Source organism: Meriones unguiculatus, chromosome 8 (assembly GCF_030254825.1).
Source record: "Meriones unguiculatus strain TT.TT164.6M chromosome 8, Bangor_MerUng_6.1, whole genome shotgun sequence".
In the NCBI taxonomy this organism is placed as follows: Eukaryota; Metazoa; Chordata; class Mammalia; order Rodentia; family Muridae; genus Meriones; species Meriones unguiculatus.
The window spans coordinates 66,373,322-66,389,784 of NC_083356.1; the positions used below are offsets into that span (position 1 = coordinate 66,373,322).

General features: G+C 47.1%; 1 protein-coding gene across 5 annotated transcripts; it reads left to right on the forward strand.

Annotated features, from left to right (window-relative positions):
- The first annotated feature begins 5,151 nt into the window (after positions 1 to 5,151).
- On the forward strand, positions 5,152 to 14,511 carry Arrdc1 (arrestin domain containing 1). Of its 5 annotated transcripts, none has more exons than XM_021663356.2 (9): positions 5,156 to 5,406; positions 10,777 to 10,887; positions 11,487 to 11,537; positions 11,636 to 11,790; positions 11,962 to 12,144; positions 12,241 to 12,417; positions 12,496 to 12,934; positions 13,014 to 13,089; positions 13,345 to 14,511. In XM_021663356.2, the coding sequence occupies exons 1-8, from the start codon at positions 5,289 to 5,291 to the stop codon at positions 13,082 to 13,084; spliced, it is 1,305 nt and encodes a 434-aa protein (XP_021519031.1). In that variant the 5' UTR covers positions 5,156 to 5,288; the 3' UTR covers positions 13,085 to 13,089; positions 13,345 to 14,511. The 5 variants fall into 5 exon arrangements, with proteins under 5 accessions (XP_021519029.1, XP_021519032.1, XP_021519031.1 ...); XM_021663355.2 differs by having other exon boundaries at positions 13,379 to 14,511; XM_021663354.2 differs by having other exon boundaries at positions 5,152 to 5,406; positions 13,014 to 13,346.
- The last annotated feature ends 1,952 nt before the right edge of the window (positions 14,512 to 16,463 follow it).

Consider the following 16,463-nt stretch of genomic DNA (forward strand, 5'->3'; position numbering starts at 1 on the left):
TAAACATGATTTTGAAATTTTTACATTTATTTATTTTTGAGTGCATGTGTCAGAAGACAACTTTTGGGCATTGGTTCTCTTTTATGTGAGTTGTGATGATCAATCTTAGGTCATCAAGCGTGGTGGCAAGCACTTTTAGCCACTGAGCGATCTTGCTAGGTCTCAATTTCTTTCTTTCTTTCTTTTTCTTTCTTTTTTTTTTTTTTTTTTTTGAGGCAGGGTTACCAGGCTGACCTTGAAATAGCTCTTCTACCTCAAACCCTCTAAGTGCTTGGAGATTTGAGGTGTGTACCAGCCTCAACTACATAGTGAGTTCCATAGAGAGACCATGTCTCAGTATATAGATAGATGCATAGATAAACAAGTAAATAGAAATGTAAAAAAAAAATCATTTTTGTAGCTCATGCCTTTAATTCCAGTAGTTGAGAAACAAAGCAAGTGGATCTCTGTGAGTTCAAGAACAAGGCTAGCCTACATAGTAATGTCCAGGACAGCCAGGGTTACAGAGAAAGACTGTCTTAAAAAGCGGGGAGGAGGGCTCAGTGGTTAAGAGTACTGATCAGAAGTCATCCTCAGCTTTATAAGGACTTCAAGGCTACCCTGGGCTACAAGGACCCTGCTCTAAAAAAAAAAAAAAAAAAAGAGTAGTGGTATATGCCTTCATTCCCAGCACTCAGGAAGCAGGGATAGGTGAATTTCTGAGTTTGAGGTCAGCCTGGTCTACATAGTGAGTTCTAGGACAACCAGGGCTATGTAGAGAGGCCCTGTCTTAAAAACAAAAAAACAAAACAACAAAAACCTCATGATTCTGAAATCTAGGTGGACCCAGCTGGTCAGTTCTACTGTTGACTTGTAAATTGTTTCAAATTATCACCATTATTGGGTCTGAAGAGATGGCTCAGTGACTAAGAGCACTGACTGCTCTTTCAGAGATACTGAACCATATGATGGTTCAAAACCATTACAGGATCTGATGCCTTTTTCTGACATGCAACATCTGTACATGTAGATGTTATACCCGTAAACATAAAATACATAAACAAAACTTTTAAACAAACAAAAAAATCACCATTATCAAATCCCTCCCATTCCCCTCTGTATTTGCCATGCCTCATACTGAACCTATGACTACTTTGATGAAATAAATGTGATTCGGGCCAGCTGTGGTGGAGCACACCTTTAAATCCCATCACTCAGGAGGCAGCTGCTGGTGGATCTCTGAATTTAAGATCAGCCTCTTCCAAGATAGCCACAACTACACAGTGAGAACCTGTATCAGAAAAAGTTGTGGGGGGGATTGCTGGGTGTGGTGGCATATGCCTGTAATCCTAGCACTTAGGAAGGCAGAAGCAGGTTGATCTCTGTGAGGCCAGCCTGGTCTACAAAGGAAGTCCAGGACAGCCAAGGCTACACAGAGAAAACCTATCTTGAAAAACTGGGGGGTGGCTAGAAAATTTGGAATGTTATAAACCCAGCCTTAGTAATAGTACCTTCCTCTTGTGATTATCATTCATATTACCATGAGACCAATGTGCTATGTAGAGCCGCAAGCTAGCCATGAAGGTATAAAAGGTCCCCACAACCTAGCTCACTGACTCCATGAGGGAAGTACCATTTAGGCCATAAAACTCAGCACATAGACAGCACCACCTGCCAAAATGAAAACAAAGACCTACTCTATCAAAGTTCGTTGTTCTGGAAGTCTCTAAATGTACTCAACTTGTTCTTTGGCTTCAGTAGTTCAGCTCTTACTAGCCATTCCTGTTAACTGAAGTATGTTGACCCAGAACATGATTTGTGTGTGTGCTTAAAAGCTATTAGAAAGACTCAGAGCTATGCTAGGATCCTAAACACCCAGTGTAGTCACCAGCCAGCTATTAAAGAATTCTATTGGCTTAAACCTATGTCTCAGCAGTCTTCTCTAGCAGTAGGTGCCTCACAATATAAGAGGCCACAAAAGTGTGTCGGTTTAGTTTGGTTTACATGATATAATCTGGGTAGTCCCACAATGGCTGACTCACACTGGAGAGGCCAAAAATCCAGCAATTTCTCAGTCCAAAATGCTGGATGTCTCAGCAGTTCCAATTTGGTCCTGAAGGCCTAGGGATTCCTGGAGAGCTGTTGGTCTTCAGTCAGCATTGGTGCTCTAATTTGTTGGTGATGTAATACAGCAATGACAGAGAGATGAACTTCCAGCAAGAGTGAAGGCAAACAGGCAATGTTTCCTTCTGTCTCCTTTTACCTGGGCCACTACTAGAAGATGTCACTCACATTTAGGTTGAGTCTTTCCACTTCAAATCTGATCAGAAAAGACCTTACAGGAGTGCCTAGAAGTTTGCCTTTTACTTGATTTAGTTGATTAGATGTAGCCAAGTTGACTATCAAATTAAAAATCACAGCCATGGAGTCTTAAGCATGCCTCTCCTCCTCTGATCATTTTTCATTCTATGTGGAAAACACAAAAGCACATGTTCCTCACTCCTGACAAGTCTTGGTACTTTCCTTGTGTTCCTGTGGTAGTACTGCCTCTGAGGAGTCACGGGCACCAAACTCTTCTGGCTGGGGCACAAATGCCTGGGGACCAGAGGGAGTGATACAGCAGCTGAATAAGGAAATATCTACATTTGAAAGACTTGATGGAAGCAGAGAAGAGACTGAAGACAGGCAATTGTGCTGAAATGGATCCCAGAAGGATATAGGTTAACAGGGATCAGAATAAAAGTTATATGGCTATTTAGGAGGCCTAAAATCCATGCAGGTCTGTCTTGTTCTAACTCAGCAGTCTCCAAAGCAGACCATCTCTTTACTGAACCACTTTCTTATTTGGTCAGTTTGTCACCATGAAGCTGCTCATTGTCCTCTTTCCAACTAACATCCCAAAGTCCTTATTTAGGAGGCTTCCAGTTTGCCTAGTTGTGTAGGTACTACAGTACTGTGGCTGATAGAACCTCCTCCTGAAATGTAGGAATTCTGAGGAGGCCAATATTGGAGTTCAGGACTCCCTCTTCTTTCTTCCCTCTTTCCTTTCTTTCTTTGAGATAGAGTCTCACTATGTAGCCCTGGCAGGCCAAAAAGTTGACAAGGGAGCCTGCCTCTGCATCCTCAATGTGTACTGAATGAAAAAAAGAAAAATGAATAATATGACTGCTTCTAGGTATGGTGGAGGAGAGAAATAATACTTATATAAGTTTGGAGAGTCAGATCAGCAGCTTGGTTCGGAGTGGATGCGTTTCTTGGAGAAGGAACTCGTTTATGCCACTTCCAGATTTCAACACCAGATGAAAGAAAAAAAAGAAAGAAAGAAAGAAAAAGGAAAGGCATGTGACTGGTCCCAGGTTTTGGCACCAGATAAATGAAGAAAAGAAATAAAATAAAATCTCCTATGTATGGTGGAGAAAGTTTATTGTAGATAAAATCCCAGTTGGTCCATTTTACCAACAAAGACTCAAGAGTCAGATGCTGGGGTTAATCTAAGCCAGATGGTAGCTCGGACAGGCAGAGAAACACCCAGTTGACCTTCCTACTCCACCAATGTCCCAGGAGGAAAAGGCCCTTTCCCTCAATGTCCCTCCTTCCTGTGTTTACTTATGTTCACTCCCTGTCAGCTAGTTGCTTCTTGACCTATGTGGTTGGCTTTATTTATCTCTTGTTTACCAAAAGCTCTTGGGTTAAAGATGTGTGCTAGGGCTGGAGTGGGGCTAGAGAAATGGCTCAGTGGCTAAGAATGTTGATTGCTTTTATAGTGGACCAGGGTTCAATTCCTAGCATCCATATAGCACACACCATAACTCTAGGATCATACAGACAAAACGCCAATAAAAAAAAAAAGGGAGTGTGTGTATGTTCTAGGGCTGAGCTCCACCATAATTACTTGTTTATAATAAACAGAAAGCTTTTGGATTAAAAGCATGTGTTAGGGCTGAGTCACACCACATCACACCCACCTGTTTACAATAAACAAAAACCTCTTGTATTAAAGGTGTGTTCTTGGGCTGAGCCACACCACAACTAGAAAGTTTTTTTTTTTTCCAGTACAGAATCTCAGAGTTCATAGATCAATGGAGCAATGATCATCTTGTAAGACAGTACTGAATACCTCATATAATTTATTTAATATAGTACCAAACTGAGAAAACGGGATTGCTTAAATTGTTTTTTCTCACCAGGCACGGTGGCACACACCTTTAATACCAGCACTCAGGGAGGCAGAGGCAGGCGTGGATCACTGAGTTTGAGGCCAGCCCTGATATACTGCAGCCAAGGCTACACAGAGAAACCTTATCTCAAAAAAACAAACCAAACCAAAACACCACCACCCCCCGCAAAAAAAAACCCTTTCCTTCAATTTTTTTTCCACTATAGTAAGATAGAATAGTGAATTGTGAACATATAAATTTAAAACACTTCCTCCAGTTCACAACCAACATCAAGGCTTTTAAAAAAAAAAATGTGAGTCAGGCCGGGCAGCGGCGGTGCTCACTTTATCCCAGGGATACTCGGGAGGTAGAGGCAGGCAGATTTCTAAGTTGGAGGCCAGCCTGGTCTACAAAGCGAGTTCCACGGATACAGAGAAAAAACCTGTTTTTTGGGGTGAGATGTGATTCAGATCGGTTCCTCCTGCTCCGTCTCAGCAGCCTCGCTCCACGCCCCAAGTCCTGCAGGGGTCTCTTGCTTCGGTCCTGAATTCCCGCTGCCCGACTCCAGTCTTCTGGGCTGCAATTCCTCACACCCCAGATCACAGTGCACAGAGCAGGATGGCCGCGAAGCATAGCTGGGAACCCATACTGCCTGAATTCCTCTAGTGACCAACTAGCGTTGAAAACCAGCCCTCACCAACAGGTAAGCAGATCTGGGCAACAGAGGTCTCAAGGATCTCGTGAAGGTCTGGGGCTAAAGCATATGGCGCATATGGCCGCACACTCCATAGCCCAGCCCGCTGGTCTAGACGGGACTTCAGGATAGGGTAGGACCTGGACTGGGCTGTTGTGAACAGGTGCTTGCGTAGCTGAAAGGCAAGTCTAAGGAAATGGGAGGGTCCTTGTGGGGCCGTGTCCTCAGCCATGGGCGTGTCCTCAGGTCGTGGACCAGCCCTGGAGAAGACAGGCCTTGGTTCGGAAAGGGGCGGGTTCTTGGGTAGAGGGTGGGTCTTGGAGGGGGCCACCAACTAGTATTCCGGCCTAGGCGAGTCCTGCGGCCTGGGCGTGTCCTCTGTCCTCCCGACAGAGGAAGGGGGCGGGTCTCGGCCGCTGCCCTAGCAGGCGTCAGAACGCGGCGCGGGAGACCGCGGTATGGGGAGGGTGCAGCTCTTCGAGATTCGCCTGAGCCAGGGCCGCGTCGTCTACAGTCCTGGGGAACCGCTGGCTGGGGCCGTGCGCTTGCGCCTCGGAGCGTCACTCCCCTTCCGAGGTGGGCGCGGGGTCGCCTCGGGGGAGCGGGTAGACGCGTTCTCACCTGCGGTGGGGCGGGGCTCTGGAAAGCCATGCGGTCAGTGGGCTCTGAGATTGGGGTTTTCAGTCTCCCGGGAGCTCCCAGTTACTGTGGAACTGCGGCGCCGGGGGCAGGCTGTTCTGGGAGGCCCGCGGAGGCCAGGGCGGGGCAGGCAGCTCAGTGGCCCTGTCCTTCCGCATCTGTCCCATCCTGCGCTCTCCGCCTAGGGGCGGCCAGAGTCTGTGCCAGGGCCTAAGCGCTTGTTAACTATGTCTAGGCGAGCCTAGCGGTAGAAGAATGAAGGCCTACAGTCTTCCCCTGTTCAGGTGTCTAAGGTCCGCTGGGCACCTGCTGGGCCCCTACCTGGAACCTATGCTCTGGGTCCTCTCTCTTACTCGCCTCCAGGCTCCTATGCAGGACCTTCCTCTTTAAAGACAGTCCTGACCCAAGTGTGCAGGTCCTCAGGAGGATCAACAGGGGACCTTCTTGCCTTCACCTTCGTGCTTGTTTAATATTCCCTTAAAAGCTTGTCATTGCTGGCAAGAGGGCCTGTTTCTCCAGGCAATCCCCTCACTCCTGTCCTAAGGCATTGTGGGAGCTGAACTGTTGCTGCGTAGATCTGAGACTCTGAGGCTAGGGATCAGTTGCTGCTTTGTCTTTAGCCGGACACTCACCTGCAGCCTCCTCTCTATAGGATATTCAAATAGGGCCTTGTGTGGGAGCTCTTAGGGTCAGGTGGGTACTCTTGTGGCCTCTGTCTAGCCGCTGGACTGATTGCAAGATTATACAGGTGTTCCTGCTTGGTGCTCTTTTACTTTTGCCTCGTTTGAGAGCTGCCTGGTTGCTTGGCCAAAGCCACAATTGCCCACACACACTTCTGGTATCTTCTGAGGATGGATAGCTATCCTCCTCAGCCATTCTAGGCCCCAGTTGAAACCCTGGACCTGGAACTGGTGTTGCTGTCCAGGTCTAGAAGGAAGCTGGGTTGTAGGTACCTGTCAGGCCCTGATCCTCTTGAGGCTCTGGTCATGCTCACATTACCTATCTCTATTTCGAGTTTGTAGTCTAGATAAAAGCGGACGTTGATTTTGTAGAGACTATAGCAGTGATTGGTCAGCTCCTCCTGGACCCAAGAAAGGTATGAGAAGTGTAAAGAAAACTCCACATTGGCTGAGGGGAACTTGGTACAGGCTACAGGCTTATGGGGGATACAACAGAGAGAAGAGAGGTCTTATTTAGAGATAGCCATTCAGTTTTCCTTTTCTACCATTTTCTACTGACTAGACTTGGGCTGAACAGCTATTGCCAACTACAGTGTAAGTATGAGCTATCTCCTGGCCTCCTTGTAGCAGATAAGTAGTGAGTAAATGGACAGCTGACCTTACAGAGGCCAAGAGAGCCCCAGTTGATGGTCCTAATTGCAAAAGTGCCCAGGATCATTTACTGGGGCTGGGTTATTTACATTGCTGACAGTTGAGATTGGTGTGTGCGTGCGCATGGGCATGTGCTTGTATAGACCGTTCTGGAACTTCCCTCAGCCCTGCTTGGGATGGAAATAACCATGGTTCTTATATATATTGAGTGTCTTCTAGGCCCAGTAGAGGAGCTCCACCCCTGTATTCTCAAAGAGTACTACCTTGGGATTTTCATCTTGCTCGTTGAAGACTTGTCTAATGATTGACAATGGTTAGCACCCATCCATGAGGATATTAGCTGTCTCAGAGTTGATGTGGAACAAAGCTAAGGAATGAGTAGTATTCTAGACCCAGGAGAACAGCAGGGCCCACTGTCTTTTTTTTTTTTTTTTTTCTCTATACCTCATTTTGGATTAGATGGAGGTCTTTCTACTTGATTTTGTTTTTCAGGTGCTGGGAATTTAACTTAGAGCCTCTTGCATGCTTGATATATGTTCACCATTGAGCTGTGTTTTCAACCCTCCTCTTTTTTTTCTTTTATTATTATTATTTCTTATACACAGCATCTTTCTATGCTGCCCAGACTAACCTCAAACTTGCAATCCTCCTGATTTAGGATTTTGAGTGTTGGTATTGCATGTATGCAACACCACTCCTAGGTCTCCCTATTTTTTCTAAATTTAGATTTATTCATTTTATTGTACATGTTTTGTCTGCATGTGGGTCTGTGCACTACTTGCTTGTGTACCCCCAGAGTTTAGGGAGGGTATTGAATGCCCTTGACTGAAGTTTAAAGATGGTTGTGTGCCACCATATGGGTTCTGGAAATGGAACTTGGGTCTTCTGCAAGAGCAACAAGTGCGCTTAACTCCTACGCTCTGTCCATCCCTTGTTTGTCATAGACCAGCTATGTCTTCACAGGACCTCAGGAGAGAGCTGCTCTTGTTACTCTTGTGGTACAACTGGAAGCAGGAGCAGGACAGACTTAATGTAGAATGTGGTAACTGGTAGGGATGGTCAGGTTAAAGATCTTTGGGACCAGAAAAATGGAAAGGTCTTCATTATCATGGTGCATGATAGGAAGTTACTAGACAGGTGGAAGCACCCATGAGGGAAGAAAGTTCCAGAAGTCTCTGTGGAACAAAACACACACCATGATTTTCTTTAGAAAACCAGAGCTGCCACCAGGTGGAGGTGGCAGTACATGCTTTTAATTTCAGCACTTTGGGAGACAGAGGCAGGCAGATTTCTGAGTTTGAGGCCAGCCTGGTCTACAGAGCTACTTCCAGGATAGCAAAGGCTACACAGAGAAACCCTGTCTCGAACCACCACCCCCCAAAAAAAGAAAGAAAAGAAAAAAAGCAGCCTCCAATCTACAGTGGTGAGCATCTGACAGTTTTGTGGTCCCACATTGCTAGGAAGTACTTTTTATACTTGGATGGTACCTTGGAGTATATATTGTTCTGTAGGCTGTCACTTGATGCTCTGTAGCAGAGGACTTGCTAGAATACACTTGCCCAGGTTTTCTGGCTATGCTGCTGGGTATAAGCTGGTAAGAGGCCCATAGCTACCTCCCAGAGCAGATACCTTTGCATGAGAGTGGAGGTACAGGACTGTAGGGATATTACTGAAAAGCAGCAGGGACATTATCAAAGCCAGAAAATGATAGAAATCAGAATCTCTCGTCAGGTGATTGCCTCCAGCCTGCCTAGTCTTGCCATCACAGGTGTATCCAGACTGATAAAGAAAGCTGTGTCCAGTGTCTTGCAGCAGCAGCAGCAGCAGCAAAAACCACTTTGTATTCTCAGAACTCCCTCGTTTCTCAAGATTTATGTGTTTACATATTATATAGTTTTCCTGCTCCAGGGATCTGAGAAGGTGAATACCTGGCTGCTGGCACTGCCTTTGGCAACAAACATGGGATCTTTGAGAAATTTCAGGGGGAGGGGTGTTTGTTATACCTTGATTGTGAGCCTACTGAGGCAAAGGAGCAGCTTCAGGTATTTGGGGGAGACAACAGGCACCATTTCTAATAAGAGAGTAAGTGGCACAGGATGTGTCTACCTTAGTGGCTAGAGGCTGTTCACATTGCCAGTGTACTCCCGAGAGCCCTATTGTGTGGGAAAATCCCTGATATTGGGAAGATCAGAGTCTGAGTAGTGTGGACCCCCTACTCTCAATTTGGATGTTGCTTGTTTTTCTGTAATCTGGTGGCAGTCTCCTGCTCCTTGGCCTGAACTGTAGGAAGTCCAGACTGGATGCTTGATTGTTGTTATAAGCAGTGCTAGGAGAGACTCCTGATGAAATAGTGTAGGATTTGAGAGCTGATGGGTGCCCTGGCATATATATGGTACAAATACAAAAAGCTGGCCCTGTGTCAGTCTATGGTTGGTAGTATACAGAGTGTATGCTTTTCCATCCCCTCCCCAACATGTGTCAAAGTACCTAATAGTTGTCATTCTGATGAGTAAATATGTGAGTCACCTGGGATTTCCCTGATTTTTAGTGTGGCTGGGTATTAGGTCATTCAAATAACAAACCACCCTAAACTAAACAGCTAAAGCAAACAGTTTGTTATTGCTCATACGTTGAGTATGAAGAATTTGAATAGCTCTGTGCTGTTCACCGTAGGCACCCTGATAGCACTATGGGGGCATCTGGATTAAACCAAGACCTCCATACTTCTTTTTGTGTCTAGTGTGAGGCAATCATCCTTAGGGAGATGAACAGATTCCAGGTTGGGAATAGTTGGTGGTTTGATTCAGAGGTCATGGCAGAAGGAGTGTGTAGATTTCAAACCAGGTTGGAGGTTAGTGTGATAATGGATTTGGGCTGACACGGAGGGTGAAGAACAGTCATTGACACTTTCAAGGGGCAGGGAGTAGAACAGCAAGAAAGCACGACTGCCTCAAGAGTGGGAACAGGTGTTGGCAGCCATCAGGTGAGGGAGTGCACCTGTGGAGAGCTACCTGGATTGAGGATGAGCCAAAGGTTATAGGATAAAGCTAAGTGTTCTGTGGGTGACCAAAAGGATGCCTGGGCTATGGTATAGGGAGACTATAAATGAGGCAGGTGTGACCCAACTCCTAGGTACTTGGATATCTTTGTTCCTCATGCTTGGTGGCTTTGTCACAAAGATGAAAGAGTCTGAATAATCTTCCCCTCCTGTGACCCTGTCAAGTAAGTCTGGGAAAAGAGCTGAAAGCATGATCCAACTCTACAGGGAAAAGGGTATTACTTCAGGGTGCCTCTCATTGGCTTTCACCTACCACCTTGCCTGAGCCACCTCCCTTGTGACCAGTTTCAGTTATGCCTCCTCTTTCAGTTCTGACTACCTAATCACAGTGGGCCCAACTGTGTCTGTTAAACATAGGAATGTGAGATCTGTCTCTAGTGGTTCCTGTTTGGGCCCTCTCACTGGTAGGGGAGGACTAGCTACCTCATGGTGTAGAAAGTCAGCCTCCTGGGCACTCCTGCTCAGGAGGGAAGTCAGGGCTGGCCTCCAGTGCTAGACTGATGACTCGTTCAGGCAGGTCTGACTGCATTCCCACAGGAGGAGGGCTGGCATTAGCTTTCAAGAGACTGAAGGGGCAGCTCTTTTTACATCAGGAAAAAAAGGGTAGCTGGGGTTTTTATAGTTCTTGCTAGAGTCTGAAGTAACCAATTTGAGGGTAGCCCAGGGGTTGTCTAGGAGATTATAGGCCTCCCACTGTGTCTGTAGGGCAGATGAAGCACTGCCTATCAGTTTCCTTGCCAGCCTGGTTTCCTGGGGGAACACCCAGACTGGGGATGGCCAGGAAGTATTCTTGGGAAGATGACAGAGTGGCTGCTTGACCCATGGATACTTCCAGCCCTACAGAAATTCCTGTGCTGGGGACAGGGAGGAGCCTATGCCATCAGCTGGCTTAGGCTTATGCCACCCTTCCCCTTACAGCTATCCGGGTGACCTGCATGGGTTCCTGTGGGGTCTCCAACAAGGCCAACGATGGGGCATGGGTGGTGGAGGAAAGCTACTTCAACAGCTCTTTGTCACTGGCTGACAAGGGTGAGTGTGGGAGCCAGCAGTGATCACAGGGGCAGCCCTTGCCTGGAGTGGGCTCAGTCTGTCCCTTCCCTTCCCAGAAACTGTTTCTTGGATTCCCACTTTATCCTGCTTTCTGGTTCTGGGGCTGGGTGGGCTCTGACCCTTAGTATGATTCTTTCACCCCATCCTTTATCCTCAACCACCCTCCTGTGTTTTTATTTTATTTTTAAATTTGTATTTATTCATTTTGAGACAGGGGCTCATGTAGCCCAGGCTGGACTTCAACTTCCTGTGTTGCCTAAGGAATCCCTTTAAACTTTGGATTCTCCTGCTTCCACTTCCCAAAGGGTGTGCTACCGAATATGGTTTCCATAGTCCTTGGAATCGAACCAAACTTTTGTGTATGTTAGGCAAACACTCTACCAACCACATTTCTAGCCACACATTCTCATTTACACCAAGCCCTTGTATGTAGCCTTTAGCTCCTTCTCTGGTCACACTGCTTTAATGCTGGAGAAAGGTAGTGTGAACTGGTGGGCTGCAGTGCCTATATCTACTCTGGCACTTTGGCCACTGTGGATCTCCTCCTGTTTGCTCCCACCTCCTTCTTGTCTCTGTAGGAAGTCTGCCGGCTGGAGAACACAACTTCCCTTTTCAGTTCCTGCTTCCTGGTGAGTGGAAAGCTTGTGGGGACAGCAGTCTTAGAATGGTGGGACCTACAGGTGGGAGGTGTTGGGTGCCAGCCAATTTCTGTTCTCTCTCTCCATAGCGACAGCACCCACATCTTTTGAGGGTCCCTTCGGGAAGATTGTGCACCAGGTGAGGGCGTTCATCGACACTCCACGTTTTTCTAAGGATCACAGATGTAGCCTCGTGTTTTATATCCTGAGTCCCTTAAACCTGAACAGCATCCCAGAAATTGAGGTGAGAATGGAGTAGGGGCTTTCTTGGTTGCCTTCAACCTCTTGTTCCAGGCAGCCAGGCTCTGCCTTAAGCTGGTTGCTGGTATCTAGGGAAGACTAAGGGGCCTGTCTGGTACCACAGGAATTCATTTTGTGCTCACTTGCTAAACTCCTCCCTTTTTTTTCCTTCAAGCAACCTAATGTGGCCTCCACTACGAAGAAGTTCTCCTATAAGCTGGTGAAGACTGGCAGTGTGGTTCTCACAGCTAGCACTGACCTTCGTGGCTATGTAGTGGGACAGGTGCTGCGGCTGCAGGCTGACATTGAGAACCAGTCAGGCAAGGACACCAGCCCTGTGGTGGCCAGCTTGCTACAGGTCAGAGCCCTCTGTCTCCCTGAACCTGTCTCCTTCCCATGGGACAAAGGGAGTAGGTGCTGGCCTACCCACGCCCACAGTATGGTCTTTCCTTAGAAGGTATCTTATAAGGCCAAGCGATGGATCTATGATGTGAGAACCATTGCAGAGGTGGAGGGTACAGGTGTCAAGGCCTGGAGGTGTGCTCAGTGGCAAGAACAGATCCTAGTGCCTGCCCTGCCCCAGTCGGCCCTGCCCGGCTGCAGCCTTATCCACATCGACTATTACCTTCAGGTTTGGTGTTGCCCAGGGCTGGGTGGCCTGAGGCTAGGTGGCCTTGGCCAGACTCCTCAATACCTACATTTCTTCCAGGTCTCCATGAAGGCACCTGAAGCCACTGTGACTCTCCCAGTCTTTGTTGGCAATATTGCTGTGAACCAAACCCCACTGAGCCCCTGTCCAGGCACAGGGTCTTCTCCTGGGGCCTTGTCCTCAGTGGTACCCTCTGCACCACCCCAGGAAGAGGCTGAGGCAGCGGCTAGTGGCCCCCGCTTCTCAGATGCAGTTTCTCTTTCTACCAAGAGCCATTCTCAGCAGCAGCCACTGTCTGCTGCCTTGGGTTCCATGTCTGTCACTACCATTGAGCCCTGTATTCAGGCTGGAAGCCCTGCTAGGCATTCTCTGCACCCGCCCTTGTGTATCTCCATAGGTGCCACTGTCCCTTACTTTGCAGAAGGCTCTGGAGGCCCAGTACCCACCACCAGTGCCTTGATCCTCCCCCCAGAGTACAGTTCATGGGGCTACCCCTATGGTGAGTAAAAATGACAGGGACTGGGGTAAGGAAATAAGGATGCCTTGAGCATCTTTTAGATCCTGCTTTCTCTCCACAGAGGCTCCACCATCCTACGAGCAGAGCTGTGGTGCTGGTAGTGCAGATCATGGCCTGATCCCAGGGAGCTGACCCTGGTGAGCTAACTTTATGCCACCTTGTTTGGTGGGCTTGGCCTTTGCCCTGGAATGGAAGGCCCAGGGCCTCGTGCCTTTGCTCTCTACCTGACCCAGCTACTCAGGACCTGCAGCTGTTGGGATGACCCAACCCCTTGTGGACTACCCTCTCCTGGCTCCTCTGGAATTAATTAGTCCTCTTCTTTAGAGGCTGGGGTAGGGTGGCAGAGATAGGGGGCCTGAAGAGATTGTATAAATAAAGTGCTTTATTTGTAGAACTGGGCAAGTAGCTGGCCTTTACCTTCTACAGCCTAGCCTCGGAGTGTCCCCAGTATACAGGCTCTGCGCTGAAGACCAGCCCTGCAAGCTCCTCCTTTGACCCTATCTCTGAAAGACAGCTCCCTCCACCAGACCTCCTCCCATTACCACATCCTTCAAGATGCATCCTTTGAGCTTGTGACTTGGCCCTGTCCAATCCTATCTCAAACTCTACAAGTGTATTCCTCACCTCAGTGACACCCCACCTCTGGGTTCCTCTATAGTCTATGAGGTTGCAATCTGGATAGTTCTGTGCTGGCCACTCCTGTCCTCTTTATTTTTTAAATTTTTTATTTTTTAATATCTCCCCATCTGTTTAAGGATGTTCCTGGTGTTCTTTGAGACACACTCTTGTTTGCATTCCAAACCATTTTTCTAGGTGGCATGCTTGGATGCCTGGCCACCAAAAATATTCATGCAGAGAGGACTTACCAGGAACCTGCTTGCAGTAGAACCCTCAACTCTTGGGCATGAGATCACTGTCAACTCTGAGCATTGTGCTTCTCCTTATTTACCATTGTACACACAAGACATTGGAACTGTGATGTAGGTCCTTAAGACAAGACAACAAACAGTTCCCTGGAGCAGCATTTCAGAGGCACCCTCCAGTCATCTTCATCTCCATGGCAACTCAGGTAACAAGCACTGGCCTGTTGTCCTTCACATGTAATGTTTGCATTGGAGTGGTTACTTTGGAGAGAATTAAATTCCATCTCTGATGGGGGAGAGCCACTTTGCCAGGTATGGTGGCCACCTTGCCTATGGAATCAAACCAGTTCACAGCCTTTTAGGGAACAAAGTGCTCTAGAGAGCAGAATCCTGGCAGTGCACAACCAGTATCCCCAAGTTGTGTTTCCACTCTGAGCCCTAGGTGGCTGTCTAGTTTTCACATCACCTAACCAACTAGGTCTGCACCCCATTTTAGAGGGCTAGAAGTGGATGGTATCTTTTGGAACACATCACTGTCTACTCCTTGCAACATGTTCTTTCACTGGTGGTTACATACCTGGCTAACATTTGATTTTGTGGGTCAGATGGGTTTTGGAGAAAGCCTCCTTCCACCTCCTGGAAGCAGTGCAGCCTACAGTTGAAATAAAAGCTGGGGTTTGATCCCACCTTGTCTCAGGCTGGCTGCATAAATTCAACCCCCTTACTTTGGTTCACTCATAAAATGGGAATTCGAAACAGGCTTGTCTATCAGAACTTATGTCAGTATGGACATACTTCACCTGCCTAGAGCAAGAGTAGCTAAGTAGGTAGTTAGTGGTTACTAAGTTGTGGCATGACTGTAGCTGAATTCAAATTGCCTATAGCCTTCTAACAGTTTCAGTCATATCATATTTACCTGGTAAAAAGGTTTCCTCCTTATGTTTCAACATCTTAAAAAAATTTTTTTGTATTCTGTTTATGTCAGAGGGTATTGTTGTAGGCTGTACGACACAGAAAACATTGGTTATTCACATTGTATCACATAAAAGTATGAGAAGCCTGGCATGGAGTTGCACACCTTTTAAGTACAGCACTTGGAGGCAGAGGCAGGTAAATCTCTGAGTTTGAGGCCAGCCTGCTCTACATGATGAGACCCTTTTTAAAAACAAAACACCTAAAATAAGTAAGAGAGAACATGGAGTGGGGCTGCAGAGATGAGAAATGAGTAGGAGAAAAGGGAAGACTTTTCTGAGGCAGTTATTTAAGGCACAAAGGCTAGGAAAGAAGCAAGCTATGCAGTGAACTGAAACAAGAGGTGTCAGCAAAGAGCTAGAGGAGGCTCCACCTTAGCAGGTGAGATGGAGAGGTGGGTTGGGGAAGGTGGCTTTGTCTGGACTATGAGTTACAGAAGACTGAGTGTTTTTCCTGATCCTCAGAAAGGCTCAGTTCGCTACTCCATCATACATAGCCTTAACAGCAGTTCAGCTGTTCCAAAGAATCCTTGGACCCTATGGGGACTGTAAGTAGTTTTAAAGTCTCAGATGGGAAAAATGGAATTGTTCCTAGATATCAGGTGGCCAAAGATAGTTGTGACTCTAGGTTTTCAGTCTAGTGAGGGTTACTTGGTCTTCAGGAAAGGCTTTGCCTTGTACACAGGAAGCTTGTGCCTAGCAGCGCTTGGATTAACCAGGGAGAGCACACCTCCTAACTGGAGCACTCCATGCTAACTGGGGTCAGCATCTCATATGGGAACCTCCACAGTAGGGATGATCTTATTAGTGCACAAGTCCCAGCCAGAAATACCCTCCTACCTGAGCATCCCTTTGTATCCTCATTAGTGGGGAGAGGGAGGAGGGGCTTGCCAGCTGGGAAGTTCTTAGAAATAGCCCCCTCTTGTGGGCACACACAACCTATTTAAGAGATTACTTTCCTCCCAATTGTGTACCCTCTCAAACTTGTAGACATCTTTCCTTTATTCCCCACAAAGCTAGGACATGTCCCAACTAGGATCTCTCCTCTCAGCTGTGACATTCCTCTTTATTGGGGATGCTTTCCTTCCAGGACCATTCTCAAGTTAGAGCACCATCCTTTACCAGGTGTACCTCATGAAGCACAGCAGTCCAATCCATAAGCCCCTCTCTGCTTTGTGGGAAAACCAAGGAAGTATAAATGTGTCTATGGTTGCAGGCTAAGACTCAAAGCCTTAGCAGGGTCATGGTGGCACACACCTTTAATCCCAGCATTCAGAAGGCAGAAGCAGGCAGATCTCTGTGAGTTTGAAGCCAGGCTGGTTGACAGATGGATTTTCAGGACAGCCGAGACTATATGGAGAAACCTGTTGTAAGAAGTTATTAATATTTACTATTGGTTTATCTTCTGGTAATGCTGCTGTTAATCCTCAGCAGCTGTATAACCAAATCACCACACAGAGACTGGGTTTTTAGTTAACCTAGAACACAATGCTGGGCAATATTTACTCCCTCCTAAACGTCCAAGCCCTCAGTTTCCTAACATTTAGATTTCCCACATTATACTTGGTTTTTGTGAAATCTTAGGTCTGGTTCATGCTCCACGTCCTCCAAGATCTCTCCTCCAGCTCTGCTCTCCTAGCTCTCCTCTCTCTTCTCCTCCCACTCATCTCCTGCCTT